The 18114-nt window shown below is 36.7% G+C and overlaps 1 protein-coding gene and 1 long non-coding RNA gene across 14 annotated transcripts in view; one reads left to right on the forward strand and one right to left on the reverse strand.

Moving 5' to 3' along the window:
* SNCA (synuclein alpha) overlaps positions 1–10952 on the forward strand; it is a 129010-nt gene extending 118058 nt beyond the window's left edge. For 6 of the 7 annotated variants that reach the window (XM_079921157.1, XM_079921160.1, XM_079921162.1 and 3 more), the window contains exons 5-6: positions 8105–8185; positions 10341–10952. In XM_079921157.1, coding sequence (XP_079777283.1) covers positions 8105–8185; positions 10341–10373 — 114 coding nt within the window. In that variant the 3' untranslated portion in view covers positions 10374–10952. The remainder of the gene's footprint in view (positions 1–8104; positions 8186–10340) is intronic. The other variant, XM_079921156.1, reaches the window with a different exon arrangement.
* The window catches only part of LOC307186235, a 358643-nt gene that overhangs the window by 5676 nt on the left and 334853 nt on the right, over positions 1–18114 (reverse strand). For all 7 annotated transcript variants that reach the window (XR_013828283.1, XR_013828284.1, XR_013828285.1 and 4 more), the window contains one exon: positions 16200–16292. This is a non-coding gene — a long non-coding RNA (uncharacterized lncRNA). The remainder of the gene's footprint in view (positions 1–16199; positions 16293–18114) is intronic.

Here is an 18114-nt window from a genome sequence, read left to right on the forward strand (position 1 = left end):
GCCTCTCACTTCTGTGGCCTCTCCCGTTGCGGAGCACAGGCTCCGGACGCGCAGGCTCAGCGGCCATGGCTCACGGGCCCAGCCACTCCGCGGCATGTGGGATCTTCCCAGACAGGGGCACGAACCCGTGTCCCCTGCATCGGCAGGCGGACTCTCAACCACTGCACCACCAGGGAAGCCCGACATACAACATTTTAAAATAATAACTGGAATTGTGACTGAAAACAATACATATCATTTTTAGGAATTTTATACAATTTCTGGAATGCATACTAATGACATACATCCATAGAAATACAACGTAAAGAAGGGCTAGTACTTCTTGCCTGACAATACTTGCCATGGAATTAAACATCAAATAAACTTAACTAGTTTAACATCTCTCTTTTTTTTTTTTAAATATAAGGTGAGAGAACCAATCTTTTGAGATGTTCCAGGGACCCTCTTGAAAATCCCAGTTATTTCAAGGACAAAAAGATTTCATTTAGAATTTGATTTGGGGGATTCAAATAGGATCATAGGTCATTGTGGTACAATATTTAGTCAATCCATTTAACCAAAGTGACAACAAAATACTTTGCAGGCAGATATAGAAAGTTATATAATTGTTAAAAAAAAAATGAGTTCTTCTAATAGAGAAGACTGTTTTCGTAAGTAATCAAAGACTTGATAAAGAGAACATGAAGCACAATAAATTATTTTGATAAAATACAGAATCTTTAACCTCTCATAATCTTATGAAGAGCAGACTAGTCTAAGAAAATCTTGTTCTTGCAGATGAAAGAAAATCGTTTTAGTTTTACACAAATATAAGTAAACTATTGTTATTAAAGCTTATTTTTTAAATATTTATAATAAATGCATTCAATTTTAGCCAGTTTGACTACACAAGGCAAAATTCTCTTTTCCTATCCCTCCCTCCGTCTCTCCCCAACTTTGTATATCCACTTAGTTTGTCTTTTATTTTCTGCTTTCTCATTCTGAAATAATTACTTTATTTTAGGACAAAATTAGTCTTTTTCTCTTAATAAAAACATATCTCCATACCTCATACCTTTTCTTAGCCAAAAACACATCTTATTCCGTTGCATACAGAGTTTTTTTTTCTTTCTAGTAGTTTCAATTATGTATATTAATTAGAATTCTTAACTCTTGGAAACTTTAATATCTAGTGAAAACTAAGTAGGCAATTGTGAACTGTCACACTATCATTCCATAGACTGGCAAATTTAAGAGTACATTTCATAATTTCTACAAGTATATGCTTTCTTATAGTACAACTTTTTTTTAATGTGACACAAGACATTTTACTGACAGATCTAAATACCTTTAGCTTCTCTGTAATAAGAAGCCAAAAGTGGATAAACCTATGTTCTGTATTTTATCTTATTTGGAAATGACCTCAATGAATTTCCATCCTTTAACTTAACACAGCAAAACTCTAAATTACCAAAGAGATTTAGAAAACTATTGAAGTAGACATATCATAAACCATAATTATTTTTGAAAAGTTCACTTAAAATTTTTATCTCCCCTAAAATTATTTCATTCACTTGTTCTTAACAATCATATTTAGATTACTCATAAAATGTCATGGGACATTAAAGCAGCTAGCCATCATCTTAGGTTATTTTTCTTTCTGACAAATTCTGTAACAGAGACACATGAGCTTATTTGACTTTTAGTAAACCTAGGTCGAATAAATTATATTTAACGCTGAAAACTCTAAAGACATGCCGATTTTAATTAAACCAACAAACTTAAGCTAGCTTTTATTTACCAAAGATTGTCCCAGACCACATGAACTTGAAAAGCATTTGGGTTAGTGTCTATTATACTTCAGAGTGTTTAAAAATATTTAAATTGATAAGTGCCTGTTTTTCTTTAAGCCAGTTAAACAAAGTCAGTTATTTTTTATTTTTGGGGGGGGGGGCAAACTAATTTTGGCAATACCATCCAGAGGTAGAAATATATCACATACACATAACATACATCCACAGACATATATAAACACACAGATACCAACAGGGACCCTAAATTTTAGCCAAGAATCAGGTACAACAATACAACTCATTAGCTCGTAAATAACAGTTGAATCCAAATTGTGTCTCTGGAAGATGGAACAAGTGAAGGTTACCACTCAAATGGCTAAAGCATTTTACTAATTTTTGTGGCAAGGACTTTCATTTGTCCGAAACAAGTAATCTTATGGAAGATGTGGATTAAATTTTCCACAAGGGAAATTTTATAGCAGTTTGTGTTTTATTTTAAAAAGCCTTTCCCCCCACCCCGCCTTTTGTTTACTTCAGTCTCAGAGGATGGTGGGCTGTGTTATTAGTTATATCCTTGGGGTGTTTACATTTCAAAGACATGGAAGATTTACATCTTCAAGGGACAAAGAAAGAATGTGAATTCTTTTGGAATATGTTTCTCTATAATTATCAGAAGTCTAGGGTAATTACTATTTTCCTTCTTTTTAGAACACTTCTGTTCCAATGTCCTGAGTTTTTACAATATGTGCAAGCATTTTGAGATGAATTGGGGGGGTTTGGGGGATGGTAAAGATAGGTGTGTTTTGAATTGTTTCTAGAGCTGCATTTCTGGTTTTGCAAAGGTCTGCAAGATAAGGACAGTTGATTTTAATTCCTCAAAGATTGGGTTGCAGCCTGAATACTGTCAAGGGGCTGGCCCACCCATCCAACTACTTTATCTTTAATTTGCTTCCTTATATCAGGGAGATTTCCAAAGAAGACGGAGCTTCAGGGTTTAACACAGTATGCCTTTTAAAAGTCTGGAAAAAGTCTTTAACGAAGGCCTTCAAATGTTTTCCTTTTCCTGAATGTACAATTCAGTGTTGGACCAGTTCACGTCAGGAGGAAAAAACTTCTACTGCTGCTTCTGTTGGCCCCTGAATATTGGCCTTAAACTGATCCATTTCCTGATTATTTACAGGAGGGCCTGGGTCCTCTGCTTCTTCTGTGAGAGTTCCCCTCCACCCCGCCACTGCCAGGAGCTGTCTGTTAACTACAACATAATTTTATTATATATAATCCAAAATAATTTTTATGGAGGGGAAGAACACACCTTGGCAGCTGTAAGTGGGACTGTGAATGTACATTAATCTTTTTAACTCCTCCCTAAATTTGGTAGGAACTGAAAGTAGAGGTAAAAGGGTTTTGTAATTTAACAGAACTACCACCATCCATAGACGTGAATTCTTGCATTGGGGGTCCAGAAAACATTTGCGAGGGACATTGCATAGGAAAGCCTGAAGCTGGCAGAACCCGATTACAGGGTCTTGTAATCAGAAAAGTAGATGGAAAAGTACAAGGAGTTGTAAGGGGCAGCGAAGCCAGCCCTACCACCCATCCCAAGTGATTCTGCTAAATTCACCTCCTGGCTTTCATGATTTACACAAGGAATCTTTATACCCTGGGCCTGGTGATCTGGACAGAGTGCTTTCTGCAGATCTTAACAGGAAAGGGAAGTTAAAACAGGCAGATGGGGCTGAACAAGACAAAAAGAATCCTTCATCTCTGTTGTTGTTGTTGTCTTTAATATAGGGGAACCACAGCAAAGCTTGTCTAAAGAGATGCCAGTCTCATGAGAATCATGAACTCACCAGTCTGTAAGCCTAGCTCAGACAACAAGCTTATAGGACCTATGCCTGTATTCAACCCTATGATTTTCCTCCTTATGACAAACAACACAAAAGACAAAAGAAAACAATGACCTAGGAGGAAAGGAATCAATAGAAAGCAAGAATACTCGTAACAAATCTTTACCAGAGTCACTATACCAAAGGAACTGACTCACACAAATAGTGTCTCCTGCTAATCTGAATCTAGAAAAAGGAAAAGGATTCTCCCCACTCTTGCTTCCACCAGATCCTGCAGGCAGAGATCCAGGAGACTGATGTGGTAAGAATTCTTACCTTCTACCAGAGCTTCCAGGATCTCTCAGCTGCAGCAACCCCAGAACAAGCAATGTCCAGCCAAAGGAGAGCCCCACATTCGGCAAACTATTGGGGAGGACAGATTTTCCCTTCATTCCTTATACGCTCTTTGGTTGGTCTCGAAACTAAATTGACGTAAGACAGATTAACAGGAGAAAAACAAATTAATTTCATACGTTTGAGAGCCCCACAAAGATACGGAACTCAAAGGCAGTCGGGCAATTGAGGTTTATATGCTACCCTGAGCTGAAGCATGGGATAGGGGCCCCAGCTTCAGAGGGGAGGAGGGCAACTCACAGGAAGGTGAGATGAGCAGGTCTTTGGTAATCAGATGTTTTCCCTGCCATATAGATGACGCTTTCAGGTAAACAAAAAGTTCTCTCTGGTGAAAGCTCTCTTTCTGGTACAGGCCTCTAATCTACGTTCTTTTAGGCAGTTATGGAGGATGTAAAAAGCTCTTCCCGAGTCTGCTGGGCCTCGACTGCCTTCAGTTCAAATTAGTCTACCTGCCACATTTTCTCCCCTTCAAATGCAACCAGTCACCACCCCATAGACTCCTGTTTCTTCTACAGCCTATTCATTTCTCCCAACCCAAACCTGGATAATTTCCAAGCAATGCCTAGATATCTTATTTGATCTAAAAACATTTGATTATTATTTTTTAGTTTATGGACTTTAAGTAAAACCCAAACGTAATATCACATTTTAAAAGTAAACAGGAACTCTTTAATTAAATATCCAGTCAGTGTTTAAATTCCCCCATCTCGTGTTTGTTTCTCTTTTCTCAAAACAGGATTCCAAATAAGAGTGAAATAAGGTTCTTAAGTTGTAATTTTCGAATGCTCTCTGAAGTCCACTTTAATCTATATGTTTCCCCAAACTTTTGTTTTTCTTGCAGTTTACTTGTTGAAGTAGTTATTTGTCCTGTATCATTTCCCACAGTCCAAAATTTGCTGATTGCATCCAATGACGTGCTAAGGTACAGTCTGTACAGGAAAGGCAAGATACATGTTTGATGGTTTTCCTGTGATTGCATTTTTTCCTGGTCGATTCTGGTTCTAATTTCTTGCTTCCATTATATATATAATCCGTCTCCTTACCTATGCTGTGCTTTCCTCATACTGCAGCATCCTATTCTGACCACTGGGTAGCACTTTAGTGAATATTTAGGGCCAACAGGCTATGTGTGAAGGATATGGTAGGATGCTGAAATTACATTGCAGCACAAGACTGGATAGAAAAATAGGAAATTGAATATCATACTCCCCTGTTCTTAAAGGATTTTGAGTAATTTTCTTTTATTCTGCAACTTCATCCCCACCATTTCCTTAATCCTCACTAGTTTCTCTAGCCATGCCCTTGGGGTGGTTTCTTTCTACACACTAGAGAATTCATCAATGTTTTGATAAACAAAGGCAGTTCTCACTTGTGCTTTAACTAATACTTTTTGTTTTTTTTCCTCCTGGGTAAACTATTATAGCATGAAAGGTATAATGGCCCCACAGAGCATACAGTGCTTCTGAATAAACTTCTTTGATGGGTTTCAGCAATCAAATTATAAGATAATTTTGTTTAGCAGGAATAGACTCTTAACTGGGTCTTAAAGGAATAGGCAAGGCATAGTCAGGGACGTGAGAGAATGTCCTATTTCTCAGTTTCTGAAATCTATAGCTAGTTAAAGAAAACATTTTGAATGCCAGAATTCTTTTGGAGAAGAAGCTCAGGATAGTGGTTAAGGGCCCAGAGTCTGGAGCCACCTCTGCTAGTTTGAGCAAATGACTAAACCTCTGAAGCCAAATTTCCTTGGCAAGATGTGGCTAAGGATAGCCTGCCTCATGGGAGGTCTATGAGCTATTTCCACTTCATAGAATACAGTTAAAACCTTAATGATAGTTTATGAATATTCATGTATTTTTATCTTAATGAAATCAGTAATCTCATTCACCAGAGAACAACACATAAAGTCTAGCAAACTTGTGAAAGCAACACATATTTATTCCTTTAGTGAGTAAAGATGCCTGAAAGTATAGGCGTCTTCTTGTGACATGTTGATACGTATTGACCATCCTGGTATTTATATTGCACTTGATTCCTCTTTTTCCCATTTATTTATGTGTCTTTACTTTTGTAGCTGACTTTCTGTCTCATCACTTATTTGACTTCTTTTTAAATATTATATTAGCATTTCCTCTGTGGCTTCTCAAATCCTTACCCACAAGTGATACATATTTTACTTTATAAACTGTAGATATTTGGAGTATGGTTTTAAAGATTAGGTAAATACATGCTCAGAAATACGTATACTTTTAAAAATAGCAGTTATTATGTACTTGCAACCTAAGTAAGTCATTATTTAAAATTAATAGGGATGGATTTTACTTGATCTCAATACATGATCAATCTAGCCAAAGGATTCACCAGCAACATTGACCATTACTTGGATGACCTTTGAGAATGCAACAGACACACCCAAATACACATACACACACATATCCAGTAACATTCACCAGTCTTAGCACCTCATTTGTGATAGAAAGCAAGTCAGTTCTGCCTATTTACTTGTCCAGTCTATATCAAAATCTTTTAACAAATTAGGTTAGAAAAATAAATCCCTAAAAGCTTAAAATGCAAAGAAACAGGAAATTTACCTTATTTTCCTCATACCTGACTATCACTAAAAGTTATCTAAATACTAATGAGAGGACTAATGATGTCATTGGCTCCTCCCAATTTAAAAAAGTTATTGCTGCCCCATTTTATCACTAAGGCTATTTGATGCTTAGAGAAAGCTTAAGAAACTTGTTCAGCATCACAGAAGATCTAGAATCTGTAGAAGCTAGCATCTGAACTCAAGTCTTGTGGTATTACAGCCCTGGTGTCTAACCACCAATCAGCAGAACCTATGTTCTTGACATGAACCAAGAGGTGAAACACTGAAAACAGTACCTTTACTCCATGTTTAGAAGTCAGGTATTTGGGGGATGGTTTATATCTTATTTAATTTATAATTAACTTGGACTTTTAAAATTTATAAAACAGGAGTTAGGCAGAGGTGGATGACCTATAAGCTTCTCTGCCAGCTAATGTAAGAATAAGCTTTAGTTTGACGTTTTCTCACCGTCATCCATTTCCTTATCCCTTTCCCTACCTGTATTTTCAAGATGAAGACATGGGGAGATGTTATTTACATCAGGCATAGTTTTAGACAGAAGCCACATTGACTGAGGGACTATCTCATATCTTTGAGCAAGTTCATATAGGCTCACATTGCCTCCCTGCTCTTTTAATTTTCAGTCACCTCTTTTTACAATTCCTTTTCTGGAATAAATGCAAAGCAACAAAAGGTATTTAATGAAGAACACTAATAAAACCATGACCACAACAGGTTGAATTTGTGGTATCCTAAGGAGATATAATTGGAAAACTGACCAAATAGTTGCGTTTTCTTCTGCCAAATATGTATGGTTTCAGTCTTGAAATTTGTTTTTTAAATTTGTTTCTTTGCCGTTATTAGAAATAAAGTATAAAATATGTATGCTTTTACATTATAAATGGTTATATAAGTTAAAAACTTACAAAAAGGTAAAAAACATGCACAGCTACCCAACAAAAAGTACTTTTCATATTTTGTTGTGCCTTCCTCCAATCTGTTTCACCTTTGTATCTGAATTCTACCTAGGCTGTATCCATAATATATACAACAACATTTATATACTGCTAAACATCGTATCCTAAAGAGGTTCTTAATTTTTATGTCGTAGTAATAGATGTTTTAATAATCTATTGAATTGTTGAATGATAATTTTCCTAATTCTTCACCATCCATTGAGCATTTAGGTTAACAATTTTTACTGCTGTCACTGATCCTGTGAGAAACACCTTTGTTCTCTACCTTGGGACTGTTTCCCGAATGGTGCATTACTCGGCCAAAAAATTGTACATTTTTAGCGTTAATAACACCTGTTGCCTCAGTGTTTTAGCAAAGGCACTGTATAGTTCAGAATGCTAGCAGTGACACTAAGGAGTGCCGTTTTTATTACATCCCTTCCATACTGTATATAAGATTTTTTTCAAAATATGGTTGTGATTCTTAGAAGTGAATAATGGTACCTCCTCAAAGTCTTTGAATGCTTTTCATTTAAATATTAGAGTGAAGGAGCCTCCCAGGAAGGAATTCTGGAAGATACACCTGTGGATCCTGACAATGAGGCTTACGAAATGCCTTCTGAGGTAAGAGTTTATACACGTGAAACTCCAAAAATAAAGTTTAAGAGTTCAAGTTGGGTCCAATAATCAGTAACCCAAATCTGTCACTGTCAGATTTCCCTGATGTTTGTCCTTAAAGAGAATGACTTACTCTCTAGATGCACAAGTTAGCCAAATCCAGGACATGTATTGTGTGGACAGCTTTCAAGCTGTGAATGGTTTTTATGTTTGTAAAGAGTTAAAAAAAAAAAAAGGCAACAGCACTGATAGAGACAGTATGTGGCCCACACAACCTAAAATATTTACAGCCTGGCCTTTTGCAGAAAGAGATTGCTGGCCCCTACATTGAAGAATTGTTTTACTAGACACTTTACCTTCTAAAACAAATGCCAAAATGGAAAGTTAGAGAAATCAACTAAATGCCAAAAGTAGTAATTATTATTTGCCATCCATTTCTAGTGAGATGTTTGCATAGTAAAAGTTACTCAAAAAAATTAGAGAGTAGAAATATGATAAATGCATAGTTTGCAATGGATCAGTCTAACATTTTAAACAGCACACTTTAATTTGAAAGTAAGTTTCTTTAATAGAAAAGGTATCACAAGAGAAACTAGAAAATACTTTTAGATGAGTGAAACTGACTCAGGAAGAAATAGAAAATCTGAATACCTGTCTAATTAAAAAAGAATGAATTATTAAAAAACCCAGCCAAGGAGAGAATTCCAGGACCAGATGGCTTCACTGGTGAATTTTACCAAACATTTAAAAAAGAAAAAATACCACTAATTACAATTAATGCCAATTAACTTATCATCCAAAAAAATAGAAGAGGGAGCACGCCCTAACCAATTCTGTGGGAACAATATTACCCTGATATCGAAACCAGACACCACCACTAAAAATTGAGTTAACGTGTGTTGTAGTTAGGTTATTCTTCTTCTTCATGGCGTTATTACAAGGCATGTTGATAATCATTCCATTTGCAGAAATTGAGCTTAAATTATTTGCCTAATTAATTTTACCAATATTTGGGGGTCTTTTTATACATGGCACAATGCTAATAAACACTACAGAAATACAGGAAGAGTAACTGCTAGTACCCGGATGCAAGGAGTTTACACTCTAGTAGGTTTGAAAAACAAAAACAAGTGCATCCCTTCATTTATTCATCGTGATACCCCTAACAAACACTATTGACTGCCTTTTATGCACCAGGCATCACAGGGGCAAAAATATACACGATGCACAGAAAAGGTTAACATTTTACAAGATTTCTTTAGATCAGTCGGTAGAAGTTTTATAGCAGAGGTGGTAGTGATCTGCGTGGGAAGGGGTGGGAGGTATGATAGGCCAAAATGAAGGGAGGACATTCTAACACAAGGAAAACTCCGAGGCATCCATGTCTGAGAGTGCATGTGGATATGTCTGAGGCACAGTGAGTAATTAAATGTGGTTCAAGCTTTGAGAAGAGTGACAGATGAAGGATGCAGAGATGGGTCACAGACAAATTGTAAAGTACTGTAAAAGCCTGGCCATTTAAGTTTGTACTTCATTCAGAAAGCAGCTTGAGTTATTGGAAATATGTTTTTAAGCAGGATCCTGCTATTATTAGAGTTGTTTTTTAGGAGGACTAATCTGGCCCCTTTGGTTAAGACCATCAATATTTTTATTGTCTATGTTATCCAAGTTCTAGGGAGAGAGAAGGAGCTTTGGAATAGTAATAATTGAAGCCACAGATGAAGATGATATTCCCAACTGGGAAAGTAAAAGGAGAGAAAATGTGACTTGCCTTTAAATGTTGTCGAACCAAATCAGGTGATTTCTTAGAAAGAAACTAACACTTTAGTTGAAGAAAATGAGAGCCAGATAAGATAGACCGGCTACTGTGTCCTACAGGACGAGGTCATATGATTATTAAATGGCGCATGTGGAAGTAGAGTTCAGACACCCTAACGCTGATCACAAGAATAATAATTCACTTTTATATTTGACAGGAAGACAAAACTATTAAAAAGAAGAAAATTATACTGGATGTAGCAGAATAGTTCCAGAACTGTTAAGACTATAACCTTTATTCAAAGTGGCAAGCCATGTCCCATCTCATTGTTGCCCTAAAGCCCTGATCACTGGTCACTTATACTAAAACTTCGTGTTGTCTTTCCGATTTTCCTATTATTAGGAAGGGTATCAGGATTACGAACCTGAAGCCTAAGAAATATCTTTGCTCCCAGTTTCCTGAGATCTGCTGACAGATGGACCACCCTGTACCAGTGCTCAGTTCCAACGTGCCCAGTCATGACATTTTCTCAAAGTTTTCAGTGTGTCTTGAAGTCTTCCATCAGCAGTGATTGGCGCATCTGTACCTGCCCCAACTCAGCATCTCGGTGCTTCCCTCCCACCTAATATATGATAGCAGGGTCTCTGTGTGCTGTGGATACTGTGGCTTCAAATCTAAAGTGTTAAATTAAATTAAACACACCCAAGTGACTGCCACTTATTTCTAAATCGCCACTAAGTTTTTGTTGCCGATGTTGAAAAATTGTGAGTGATTTACTATAATATATTATAAGATTTTCAGGTGTCTTTTAATGATTCTAAATATATTGATGTATTGTGAAATTTAATACATATAATACTTAAATACGTGAGCATGAAACTATGCACCTATAAATATTAACTATAAAATGTTAGTTTTGTGATGTGTTTTATCTTGTGTTTGTATATAAATGGTGAAAATTAAAATAAAATGTTCTCATTACAAAAATCTTATTTTTAGCCCATCTCACTTGAATAATAAAACCATGCTTATAAACAACATGCAATGAGAGCTGACACGATTAACTTGAAGTTCTTGATGGCCATTTGAAGGAGGATGGATTTTAGAGCAGTTTAAAAAGATGAGATGAAACATTAACCTTTTACTGTGGGAATTCCCTGAAGCACCACTGCCCAAAATGTGTTCTGATGTGCACTAGTACCTTAAGAGACCCTACTAAAAAAGTGGGTTCCCCTCCTACACTGTTGGTGGAAATGTAAGTTGGTGCAGCCACTATGGAAAACTGTATGGAGGTTCCTCAGAAAACTAAAAATAGAATTACCATATGATCCAGCAATCCCACGCCTGGGCATATATCCAGACAAAGCTATACTTCAAAAAGATACATATGCACCCCTGTGTTCATAGCAACTGTTCACAATAGCCAAGACTTGGAAGCAACCTAAATGTCCATCGACAGATGAATGGATAAAGAAGATGTGGTACATATATACTGGGCTGGCCAAAATGTTTGTGTGGGTTTTTCACAAATGAACTTTTTGGCCAACCCAATAAGCCATAAAAAAGAGTGAAGTAATGCCATCTGCAGCAACAAGGATGGACCTAGCGATTATCATACTAACTGAAGTAAGTCAGAAAGACATATGATATCATGTTGTGTAATCTAAAATATGACACAAATGAAACTAACTACGAAACAGAAACAGACTCACGGATATAGAGAACAGACCTGTGGTTGCCGAGGGGGAGGGAGGGAGTGGGGAGGGATGGAGTGGGAATTTGGGGTTAGCAGATGCAAACTAGTATATACAGAATGGATAAACAACAAGGTCCTACTGTATAGCACAGGGAGCTATCTATATCCAATATCCTGTGATAAACCACAGTGGAAAAGAATATGAAAAAGAATGTATATATATGTATAACTGAATCACTTTGCTGTACGGCAGAAATTAGCAACACTGTAAATCAACTATACTTCAGTAAATCAATAAATAAAACAAAAAAGTGGGTTCCACAGAATACAGAAGTGTAAGAAATGATACTGACTACATCCTCTCTAGGTAATCGTAAGGCACATTAACATTAGCACATTAAAGGCTCTGAGAGAACCTGGTTAACTTTAACCCAGGATTTTCTTTTTTTAAATCAAATCTTTTCCTTCCAGGAAGTACCTTGAAACATCTCTGGGAACTACCAGAGAATCGCCTTAATGTCTCTAGATTTATAAAAATCTCTTGGACTCCTTTAAATTCGGGTAAACATATGAATTCTAGGATATTTCTTTAGGAAAGGTTTTTCTACTTAGGGAAAATCTGTTAATTCCCCATAGGTGCTGACAATAAACTTGAATGTCAAAAGACCTATACAAATCAATAATTTTTTAAAATCTTTTTAATTATTCAGGAGACAAATGGCATAGCCACTTTAAAAAGTCCCCAACAGAAAGTATAATTTTAAGAAACTATTCTAGAAGTGCTAGGCAGCTCAGATGTAATCATGAGTAATTTGATGTATATTAGGCACTGGCAAGGAGGGAAGGCAGAATGCATATAATGACTCTCTGCATGATCACCACAGAAACTCAGTCTTTTGTCTAACCGGAAAGAGACTACAGAGTGTTAAGCTGTTGTGTATGTAGTCTTAAACTGGAGAGAAGCGGTAAGTCCCTTGTGTCATTAGATACATTCATGAGGAAACCACATGGAAAATTACAGCCTTTCTGTACAAGGAGCCTTCGAGTACCAATGTGTGCACAGAAAATACCATGGGAAGATAGACACCAGTAGCGGTTGTCTTGAACCAAGCACTTAAACAAAATTAGTGCAAGGCACGTAAGCCTTTTCAGGATTCTTGTCTCACAGCCACTGCTGAGACATCTACCTGACAAGTGGCCTGAGGGTTAGTCTGCTCCCAGGCTTATTTTGCAGACATCATGCCCCCAAGTCTGAGTTATTCAGCCTCATACGCTCCATGGGGCTTTAGCAAAACAGGTCAGGATGGGCTTTGGCCACAGTTGGCAGCACAACAGTCTAATGTATGGTTTGGCATTCCAAGTCAGATCTTTTCAAAATCTCCCACCAGTATGAGAGATATTCCCCAACCTTCTGGCTCATCCAGTGGCTAACTATTGGATCAGCACACACAAGACACATACACGTGCTTCAGGACAACCATTAGTTCTCAGGGATAATGCTTTCCACATCCACACTGAGGAAGAAAAACGCCATGTTCTGACTGAAAACTTGACAGACTCCTCCGTCCACCACCCTGACACCACACTCTTTCTATGTGGGATGAGTTCATCCTACTGTGTTGTTTCTGTCTTGGGCAGGAGCACAACAGGGCTGGTACCTCCCTGTTTTCTCTGTCCCTGGAATTTAAATTGGAGATACTTTTTTTTATTACTATGTGTCAAATATAGATGTAAGTAATTTATCAATCGTAACTTGTTTAATTCTCAAAACAGCACTAAGTTCCAGTACTATCCTCAGTTTATATATGAGCAAACAGAGGCACCTGCAGGCTAAGTAATGTTCTCATAGCCACAGAGCTAAGAAGTGGCCAAAACAGAAGTTCGATCAATATGGGGCCAGAGTCTGTGCTCTCAGCCCCTAGGTCACATCATCTCTCAGAGTGGGGACATACAACTATGTCAGTAACCCCCCAGAAGTCTAGAGAATGTGATAGTAGCCTTGCTTTTCTAGATATAACTATTAGTATATTTCTAGCCTTCTTCAGGCATCTATGTCTAGAATAAGTCATATTCATGTATACGGAGATTTATTTCTAATTCTAGGAGAAATTAGCCAGCTCCTGACTAACCTGATTGATCCTTCCTTTTAACTAAACTATGCACATCCTGTCGCTAGAACTAAGTTATTTATTTTCAGTAGAAGATAAAAATATCAACATAATAACAGTAGTCTACAGTAAGGCAGGCTTTTTCATCTTCCTGTTGCATCATGGGTACTTAGCTTCTGTCAAATGGCAAAAATACATATACATAAAGTATAAATAAAACTGTTCAATTATACATATTTATTAATGTAATGGCTGAATTTATAAATGAATAAACTGGAAAGTACATGAATTAATAATTTATATTTTTAAATTATATTAAGCCTTGATTTTCTAGGTATATTTTTTGATATAGTAATGCTCTGTTTTATCCTTTGAGTAAACCTAGATTTCAGGAATCCAAATGCAATAGAATAGCTATAACACCAAAACTATTTCTAAATATTATTCTAGTTCCAGTATCTCCTGTATAATTATCTAAGATTTTCTTTAATGTTTCTTTGCTGCTACAACACTATCTTTGATTATTTTAAAACCAGTGGTACAGATGGTATATTGGAAGCAGTTAAAAAGCATTCCTTCAAAAAGTCCAGTTTGAGCCTCTAGTAGGTTTTGCTGATATAATATGCTTCTAAAGTCAGGAAGGATTGCATAGGGGATTTCCAAAGTTGATCCTACAACTATGGTTAATACACTGAGCTAGGTCTTCTTATGAACCTTATGAAAATGTATTCTCTGATTCCCTTAAAGGTCAGTGACCAGAAATTCCCACTGTTTCTATGGCAACACAGCAAGATACAGTGCCTTGGAAATGTGCTGCATTTTAATTAGGTTCCTCTAGGGCTTCCTAACTGCGTTTTGCAGGTAGACTAAATACCAGGTTGCTTTATATCTTGAAGTGAGATGAAAGCTAGCCCATCTGTAAATGTCAAAGCTAAACTGGGCTCCAGTAAAGTCAAATCTAAACAAATATAATAGCAAGTCTATGTGTTTATATTAGAAAAGAATACAACATTCTTTTCCAAAAATAATCAGGGGTGCTTGCTTAACTAGGTTGGCAGGAGTAGTAGTGAGGATCCTGGATTCTAAAAGTAGACTATGTAGGTTTGACTCCCAGTTATGTCATTTACTACCTGTGTTACTTTGAACAAGTTACTTAATCTCTTGGTGTTTCTGTTTCCTTGTCTGTAAAAATGCAGATGACAATAATAGTACCTCATAGCAGTGTTGTGTGGATTAAATGAGTTCATATAAGTAGAATGCTTAAGACTATCACTTGCCTATGGTAAGTGATCAATGAATCAGTGATGCTATTAGTAGTATTAGTACAAGTGGTGGTGGTAGTGGTGATAGTAGTAGTAGTAGAGAACACTATATTTTGAAAGATAAATAAGAAATAAATATTTTAAATGTGTAGCTATATTCATTTATATATCCTAATATAAAAGTTATAATAGCCAATGCAATCTAAAAAAAGAAGAGCAAAACTGGAGGCACCATACCCCCTGATTTTAAGCTATATTACAAAACTATGGTAGTCAGAACAGTATGGTACTGGCAGAAAAACAGACAGACAGATCAATGGAACAGAATAGAGGGCCCAGAAATAAATCTATGCATATAGGGTCAGTTAATTTACAACAAAGAAGCCAAGAATATACAATGGGGAAAGGATAGTCTCTTCTATTAATGGTGTTGGGAAAACTGGACAGCCATATGCAGAAGAATGAAACTAGACCACCATCTTACACCATACACCAAAACTAACTGAAAATGGATGAAAGACTTGAATGTGAGACCTGAAACCATAAAATTCCTAGAAAAAAACATAAGCAGTAAGACCTTGACATCAGTCTTGGCAATTATATCTTGGATTTGACAGCAAAGGTAATAAAAGCAAAAATAAACAAGTGGGATCACATCAAACTAAAAAGCTTCTGCCCAGCAAAGGAAACCATCAACTAAATGAAAAAGCAATCTACTGAATTGGAGAAAACATTTGCAAATCATATATCTGATAAGAGGTTAATATCCAAAATATATACAGACTCATACAGCTCAACAGCAAATAATTCAATTGAAAAATTGGCAGGAAATCCAAACAGGCATTTTTCCAAAGAAGACGTACAGCTGGCCAACATGTACATGAAAAGGTGTTCAATATCACTAATCATCAGGGAAATGCACATCAAAACTACAAGGAGATATCACCTCACACTTGTTGGAATGGCTATTATCAAAAAGACAAGAGAAAACAAGTGTTGGCAAGGATATGGAGAAAAGGGAACCCTTGTGCACTGTTGGTGGGAATGTAAATTGGTATAGCCATTATGGAAAACAGTATGGAGTTTCCTCAAAAAATTAAAAATAGAACTGACATATGATCCAGTAATCTCACTTCTGGGTATTTACCCAAAGAAAACAAAAACACTAACTCAAAAAGATAGATGCAGGACTTACCTGGTGGTCCAGTGGTTAAGACTCCATGCTTCCACTGCAGGGGGCATGGGTTCGATCCCTGGTCAGGGAACTAAGATCCCTCAAGCTGTGGCACTGCAGACAAAAGAAAAAAAAAAGATAGGTGCATCTTCACATTCATAGCAGAGTCATTTACAATAGCATAGATATGGAAGCAACGTAAGTGTCCATCGATAGATGAATGGATAAAGAAAATTTGGTATATACAGTTGACCCTTGAACAACATGGGTTTGAACTGTGGGAATCCACTTATATGTGTTTTTTTTCAATAGTAAACACTACAGTACTACATGATCCACAGTTGGTTGAATCCACAGATATGGAGTCGAGGATATGGGGGGGTTGATAAATTGCATAAAAATCTTGACTGTGCAGAGGATGGGCACACCCTAACTCCTGCATTGTTCAAAGGTCAACTGTATGTACAATGGCATACCATTCAGCCATAAAAAGAAGGAAATCTTTCCATCTGTGACAACATGAATAGAACTTGAGGGTATTACGCTAAGTGAAATATGTCAGGCAAATATTGTTTGATCTCACTTATGTGTGGAATCTAAAAAATAACCCCCAAAATGGAACTCATAGAGAATAAATAGGTGGTTTCCAGAGGTGGTGAGTTGGGGGCGGGGGGGGCGGGGTGTGGAATGGTGAAAGAAGTCAAAATGTACAAACTTCCTTCCAGTTATAAAATAAACTAAGTCATGGGAATATAATGTACAGCATGGTGACTACAGTTAATAATAGTATATTTGAAAGTTGTTAAAAGATCTTAAAAGTTCTCATCACAAGAAGAAACATTGTGGTAATGAATGTTTACTAGACACTGATCATTTCACAACATATACAAATATCAATCTTTATGTTGTACACCTGAAACTAACATAACGCTATATGTCAATTATATCTAAATAAATAAATCATACATAAATAAAACAGTAATCAAGATTAGGATAATGGTAGAGCCACTCTGGAGACTTGAGCAGAGACTATTTACTAATAGCTATGGGAGGGTGTTAATGGTTTAATAACCAGTATGAGTATTCACAGAATATCACCTAGCATCAAAGAAAGTTACTTACTACGAGATAAATATGTACCAAATGCAAACACTGTATTTATGGGACACATCTATCTTTAGACCCAGCTATACTCATCAAGTCATACATCTTCACATCCAAGTGAGATGTGTTTGATATTTATATTTATATGATATATTCATATGTTCACTACTTTTGGTTCTGGTCACTAGAAAAAAAGACATGTGTGTGTGTGTGTGTGTGTGTGTGTGTGTGTGTGTATATATCTATCTCACTAGTCTAAAACAGATTATTATCAACCACAAAGGAGAAAAACAGCCACTTGAATTTCCATCTATTTCCCAAATCTCATTCATTTCCCATTATCTTCCCCCATACTCCTCTCACTTGGTAACTCTCATTTTTTACCTAAAAGGAGGCAATATTTTACATGAAAATGTCTGCATTCTAAGAGAGGTAACAGAAATACCAACAGTCACAATGGAAAAACATTGTTTCTTTCCTCTTTGTCTTTAGCAAGTGCCTAGGACCACTGCTGAAAAAAAGCAAGTGAGCTGCTAAGATGCCTGCCAGGGTTCTGTGCTGTCAGATCATCCTCTGCAGCATACTCGGAAAGTCAATCAGTCGGACAAAGCACACTTGTCCTTTTACCCACTGGACTGTCTGAAACAGCCTAGGGAACTAAGTTAGAGTGGCAGAAAATTATTATTCAATACTACATTTTATAACAATGATCAACTCTTGGGGTAAAAATAACCAAGGACCAAATCCAGACAGATGAGCATCTAGAACATATTTTTTTGTCATATAAGGCATCGCCCAGATCTCTATAGAAATGATCAGGGCAAGTCTTGAG

Source organism: Stenella coeruleoalba, assembly GCF_951394435.1.
Source record: "Stenella coeruleoalba genome assembly, chromosome: 4".
NCBI lineage: Eukaryota > Metazoa > Chordata > Mammalia > Artiodactyla > Delphinidae > Stenella > Stenella coeruleoalba.